We start from the raw sequence: 6,309 nt of genomic DNA, 5'->3' as shown, positions 1-6,309 counted from the left end.
GGTCTGAAGCCTTTGAGGGCTGTAATGATGGAGCAGAGAGGCTCCCGAGACAAGCCTTGCTTTCTGTGCAACCAAAGCTGGGAGCTGGAAAGCCAGGTGTCCCTGTCCATCTGTCCTGGCCCCTGGCTGCCCCAGGGCTCTAACGAGGTCTGATTAGCCTCCAGCCCTCACTGCTCCCTCACCCCACCCCACCCTGGGGTCCGGACCCCTGGGCCTTCTGACCCCAAGATCTGGGTATCAGCCTTTGTGTCTCGGCCTCAGATAGGGTAGGCTGGGTGCGTGGAGAGAACAGAGGCACTGGTGCCCAGGTTCTCGGTCCCTCCACCGTGTGTCCCCCCCTGCCGGAGTCGCAGTCCCCCGGCTGTGGAATGGGCACGGGAATTGCCCCCAAGAGCAGGACGCGTCGGGTTGGATGTTTGCTGTCACAGCCTTCCCCGGGGCTGTGACCCCAGCTAGCCCAGGCGCCCCCGCTGCCCAGCTGCTGGGGCTGAGGCCTCTGATGAGGGAGCTGCATGAGGCAGGGCCGCCAGCTGGCAGGGAAGCGGGCCGGGAGGGATGAGCACACGGGGCTCGGCGACGCGGCCCCACGACTAATCCCCGGCAGCAGGGCCACAGCAGAGCTCAGATCCCCGCGATAAGCCAGCTGCTTTCAGTTTATCTGGTGGCAACGACGGACAGGTAGTGTGGAGGCCATCCAGCCGGGTCCCCTTGTGTGGTGGGTTCCTGTGTGTCGCCAGCCGTTGGTGGAGGGGCCCTGATCTACAGTTCCCGCCAGGACAACTCCCACTCACTCCTGGCCCCGCTCGTCCTCACATGCCCAGCACTCCTACAAATAGCAGACAGATGCCTGCTCTCAGCAGACGGTGCCATGGAGGTAGGGTCCTAACGAGGACACGGTTTAGGAAACGGGGCCAGGAGAAAGCCCTGCTTCCTGAGGGCGGGGCATGGGGACATTCAGGATCATGGCCCACGGAGTCGCCAGCTGAGGGGCAGGGGTGGGCTCGTCCTCTGAGCTGAGGCGGGAAGCAGGTTGGGCTAGGAGGTCGTGGGACCGGGCGGACAGCAAGGCTCCATCCAGTTTGTTCTTTGTGAGGTCACGGCTGTGCGGGGATGTGACACAGAAGGACCCGGCTTTGGGGGACCACTCGGGCCGGCGTACAGAGGCACTGAAGTGACAGGGCCTGCCGCTGAGAAGGCTGGCTGGGGGGTCTGCATGGGCTGTGGCCCCAGGGGGGCTCTGCAAAGGCTCCGGCCTCCACGTCCCGTGCCCTCACCTGGACCGTGCACGCTCAGTCACCTCCGAGCCCCCCAGCCCTGGGCCTGGACCCCAGACGGTGCGCAAACTCTGCTGGATGGACCGCATCCCTGGGGCCCAGGTCTTGCCAGAACACCAAGGCCAAAAGCCAGAGTCCAGGGCTCCTGGACACTTGAGGTTTGCAATTTTATAAAGAAAACAAAAACATAAGCAATACAAAAAGGAAAGTTCCATTCCTACGGGTGGCCCGAGTCCTGGGGGAGGGGCGGCCCCGGCCGCTAGGCGTCTTGCTGCTGGATGAAGGGGTTGGGGATGGCTTCCATGCCGTCCTGCGGGCAGATGAGCACCACGGAGGTGCCCCTGCACACCACCAGGCCCAGCTGCCGGGTGTCCTCCGTGAGCTTGTACTGGTCGTCAGGGTCTGCAGAAGAAGAGGGGCGGCAATGAGGCGGTGCGGGCTCAGAGGCCCAGGAGGACCGGAGATGGGCCCGCGGTGGGGGGGTGGGGAGGGCAGGCGAAGGGCCCCACTCCCAAGCCAGCTGGCAGCCTCTCCCCGAGACGGACCACGAGGCTCAGGAAGAGCTCTGGAAATAGCCGCGTGCAGCCTGTCCTCCTTCTACAATGAGGACACAGCCCGGGGGACAGCGGAGACCGAGTTCTCAGATGGGCGGCAGAGAAAAACCCCATCTGCAGAATCTCGGAAGCCCTGCGGGGCCACCATTCACCCCCGTGCCAATGGGCTGTTCACAGTGGGGCGAGGGACCCGGGGAAGTGATGGCACGCCGAGGAAAGCTCTCCTGAGGTCACGGCGGCGAGGCCTCCATTACTGTTACTGCACGATGGCGAGTTGGGGAGGCCCGACTTGGGGTGTGGCCCCCCACTCCCAGACCCTGCAGGATGACCGCTGGCCAAGCCTGCCCCTCCCTCCTGGAACCGTGTGCATGCGTCAGGGCCTCTGTCCCAGGGCCGTTCTGGGGGTGAGAAGAGGGCGCAGACTCAGCCAAGGAGCGAGCCCGGGCCCAGGTGGGAGCGGCCTCTGGCGCAGGGACAGCAGCCCTGCCTCCAGGGCTCTTCCGCCCGGCGCGTCTAAGCGCGTGGCACACCCCAGCTCCCTTGCTTTTCCCTGCAGCCCCACGAGGTGAGGCTGTCCTTTTCCAGAGTCATCTGCCCAAGGAGGCCAGGCCACGATCCCAGCGGGGGAGGACTCTGGGCAGACTCAGTGCGAAGAGGGAAGACGAGGGCAAAGCAAGAGGCCCCACGGGGTCGCTTCCCCACAAAGAGGGCCTCTCCCTGGGGGCCCTTTGACACTTCTGTGTGGCTCCATTAACTCTTCACCAGACTAACGTGTGTCTCAACATCGACAGTTCCCAGAAAAGACACCCCCTCTCTCCTGGGCCTTGTGGTCCCCTTCATGCTACGGTCAGGCTGAGCTGGAGAACTTGCTGGCTGATGGGCAAGGGCTGGCCTGACCACCATGCGAAGGGTCTGGGGACCTGGGGGGACAGGGAATAAGGGGGAGGGGGCCCTCCGTCAGCAGCCGGGGGTTAACACACAGGGACAGCAGGAGATAAGGGGGCAGGACGAGCCACAGGGCAGCCGGCTCTCCCCCGGCGGGCGCGGCATCTTTCTAGCCCTGCTGGGCACGCCTCAGCCCCAGCAGGGGCTCAGTGTTGTGAGGACTGGATCCGGAAAATACCAAGTCCTGAGACGATGGTCTACTGAGCCTCGCCGGGACCGCGGGAGATCCGACACATCTGTCAGCCACGTGATCCGCAAGGCACCACGTTCACACAGCGGTTGGGCGGCGGCGGAGCAGCTTTGGAACAAGCAGTAAGGAAGGCCCAGTGAGGACGCCCCCGAGCCCCACGGGCTGCGCTCACCTCTCATGTACTCGATGGTGCCATCCAGCACGAGGTTGAGCAGCGGGTCAAACCCTTTCAGGATTCCACTGGCTTGTCGGAATCACCGAGAAGAGAAGAGAGACAGACAGGCGTAAGATCAACGGTCATCCTGGGCAGATGCGAGCTGTGCCCGGGTGTCAGCACGTGAGATTGGGGTGCCCCCGCCGCTGAGGGGTCTCCCCAGCCGGATGCAGGTGTGGGAGCAGCCTCTCCAGGGACGGGACAGATGGGAGACCACGGGGGAAGCAAGGGAAGGGCTCCCGGACGGGGAGCAGTGACAGCGGACCCCAAAACCATCGCCACCACAACACAGTCGGCAAAGTCCACCTGCGCCTGTTTTGTAAACAGTTTAACTGGCACCCGGCCATGCTCATTTGTTCAATGTCGCCTGTGGCTTCTTTCCTGCTGCAATGGCAGAGTGGAGTAGCCGCGACAAGAGACCATCTGGCCGGCGCAGCTGAAAATATTTCCTGTGTGGTGTCCTACAGAACAGGTCCACCAGGCCCGCCTGAGGGCGACACCCTGGCCCTCTTCCTCTCCTGCTTACCCTCCCCTTCAGAACAAAGACCATGAAAGCACCACCTAACGGGGTTATGGAGAGTGACAAATCCAGTAACACGTGCAGGCACTTGGCCCCAGCGGGGCAGCGAGCCCGCACCCGCGGGTCTGCCCTCCTCACCAGGACAGGGGCGCTGCAGCAGGCGGGCAGGATGCTCAGACAGAGCCAGCGTTTCCCCCCCCCCCCCCAAAACCCCAGTGTGGGACGGGACCCACGACGGGACGTCAGTCTGTGCTCAGGCTGCAATAGACGGCTTCGTGGATCTCATTAACGTCCATGAGTCGGTAGACTTTCAGTACATCTAAAGAGAGGCTATGCTGGGCGGGCCTGACCTGATAGGTGAGCTGTTAAAGGGATGGGCCCTTTCTGAAAAAAGAAATTTCAAAAATGAGATTTTCCTGCTGGTCTTGAAGACGTGAAGTGCAGTGCTGTAGACAGAGTCCATGGCAGGGGCGGTGAGCAGCCTCTAGGAGCCCAGGGGGTCCCTGGCCAACTCTTGGCAGAAAACGGGGACCCCAGGCTTGAAAGAGGACCCTGGGCCTGAGATGACAGGCTCTCAGAGACACTCCTTTACTGCAACCTCGTCAGAGACCTGAGCCTGAGGCACCCAGAGTCTGGAACCACAGGCGCTGTGAGATAAAAACGTATGTTGTTTAAGCGTAGAAAACGAACACTAGCGCCTTGAGAAGCAAGAGCCCCATCTCTTCATACATCCCAGAGCCAGCACGGTGCCAAGTGTTTGTTAAGATTCCGATCCTCACTGCATTGGGTACCTAGACGGGCAGGCGCTGTGTTTTTAGCCCTCTGAGGCTGCCCAGTCAGCCACATCTCAGGGAAGGAGGAGTCTGGATCACTGTCTTACAAAATAAAGAAACTGACGTTCAGAAGCAGCTGAATAAGTGAAATGTTGACCGGCTCTCACTAAGTGTCAGGAACCCTGTTAAACACGTTACCTGTGGCTTCCCTGGTGGTGCAGTGGTTAAGAATCCGCCTGCCAATGCAGGGGACACGGGTTTGAGCCCTGGTCCAGGAAGATGCCACGTGCCACGGAGCAACTAAGCCTGTGCGGCACAGCTACTGAGCCTGCGCTCAAGAGCCCGCGAGCCATAACTACTGAGCACGTGCACCACAGCTACTGAAGCCCGTGTGCCTAGAGCCCATGCTCCACAACAAGAGAAGCCACCACAATGAGCAGCCCACGCACGGCAACGAAGAGCAGCCCCTGCAGCTAGAGAAAGCCCGTGCGCAGCAACGAAGACCCAGTGCAGCCAAAAAATAAACAAATAGATAAATAAATTTATTTTTTCAAAAAAGAAAAACACGTTACCTGCTTTAAACACTTTAATCTCAGTACCACTACTGAAGTAAGTGGAGTTAATAACCTCTGACAAATGAGACTGAGGCTCAGAGAGGGTAGCAACTTGCCCAAAGTCCCATAGCCAGTGAGCTGGGGCTGTGCCATGGGCAGCGCTCCCTGCATAACCCTGCAGCATCCTTCCTGCCGTCTTCGCAGCAGACTCCCAACAGCAAATTCAGAGTTAAAGCCTCACAGTGACAGCATAGAGCCGCAAACTGTGACAAGTGCTACCAGGAACTTATAACAACAGGGGCCTGACCCGGGGTGGAGGCGTGGGGGTCAGGGAAAGCTTCCCAGAGCAGTCGAGAGCTCCCTGCATTACTCAGGTACAAAACGTTCATCGTGTTACCCTGGAACAACCGTGAACAAGGAGACGAGATTTGTTTTAAACAAACTCTTAAGGCAGCTTGGTGGAAACTGACCATAGGGCCGTAGTTCGCAACTGCGGCAATTCTGCCGCCCAGGGGACACTAGGCCATGTCTGGGACGTCACGACTAGGCGGCTCCTGGCACCGAGTGGGTGGGAGCAGGACGGCCCCCAACGGAGAAAAATGCGGCCCCAACGTGAGCAGCGCCGAGCCTGAGAAACCCTCAGGTGCAGGACGACCCGTGAGGAGCTGGGACAGTCGCCTGAGTGAGGCAGGACCCACAGGAAGCAGAGCCGTGAATCCCAGCCACTGTAGCTTCCGGTGAGGTTGGGGACCCTTTGCGTGCCTCAGTTTCCCCACCTGCAAAAGGGGTGTAACCGTTCCTACCTGCCGGCGCCGTCAGGCCAGCACGAGTTGTCCGAGCCTAGCGCTTAAAGCGCAGCCCAGGCATCCGTTATCGGTACCGCCGCCCGTCACTCCTCGTGGACCGTGGAGGGGGCGGGCGGAGGGACCTCACCTTCTCGGCCTCCCTGGAACTTCACTCGGATCGTCTTGTCGATGTACTTGGACAGGTCCAAGATGCTCTCCTTCTTTTTCTTCTCTTTGTCCTGCAGGGGCAACAGAGCTCCGTGAGGCGGGGAGCGCAGCCGGACTCCGCCCCGCCAGCCCCGCCAGCCCCGCCAGCCCCGCCAGCCCCTCCAACCCCGCCAGCCCCGCCAGCCTCGCCGCACGCTCACCGCCATCTTGCCGGCCGCGTCGCTGTGCGCAGGAGCCGCCGCCGCGCCCTTTGTACCCTGCCCTGCGCGCATGCGCGGCGGACGCAGGGCGCCTGCGTGGCGCGGTGCGCCGGACGTTGCTGGGAAACATCT

The 6,309-nt window shown here is 61.4% G+C and overlaps 1 protein-coding gene across 1 annotated transcript; it reads right to left on the bottom strand.

Annotated features, from left to right (window-relative positions):
- Positions 1-1,427: 1,427 nt before the first annotated feature.
- Positions 1,428-6,192, bottom strand: LSM7 (LSM7 homolog, U6 small nuclear RNA and mRNA degradation associated). Its single transcript, XM_082835264.1, has 4 exons — positions 6,178-6,192; positions 5,958-6,048; positions 3,136-3,207; positions 1,428-1,676 (listed from the first exon to the last, which is right to left on the bottom strand). Exons 1-4 carry the CDS (start codon positions 6,181-6,183, stop codon positions 1,534-1,536), a joined length of 312 nt encoding a protein of 103 aa, XP_082691390.1. The 5' UTR covers positions 6,184-6,192; the 3' UTR covers positions 1,428-1,533.
- Positions 6,193-6,309: the final 117 nt, after the last annotated feature.

The sequence above is a fragment of the Leucopleurus acutus genome (assembly GCF_964270905.1).
Source record: "Leucopleurus acutus genome assembly, chromosome: 3".
NCBI lineage: Eukaryota > Metazoa > Chordata > Mammalia > Artiodactyla > Delphinidae > Leucopleurus > Leucopleurus acutus.
The sequence above is the reverse complement of the archived record's forward strand: the minus strand, read 5'-3'. Positions and strand labels throughout refer to the sequence as shown.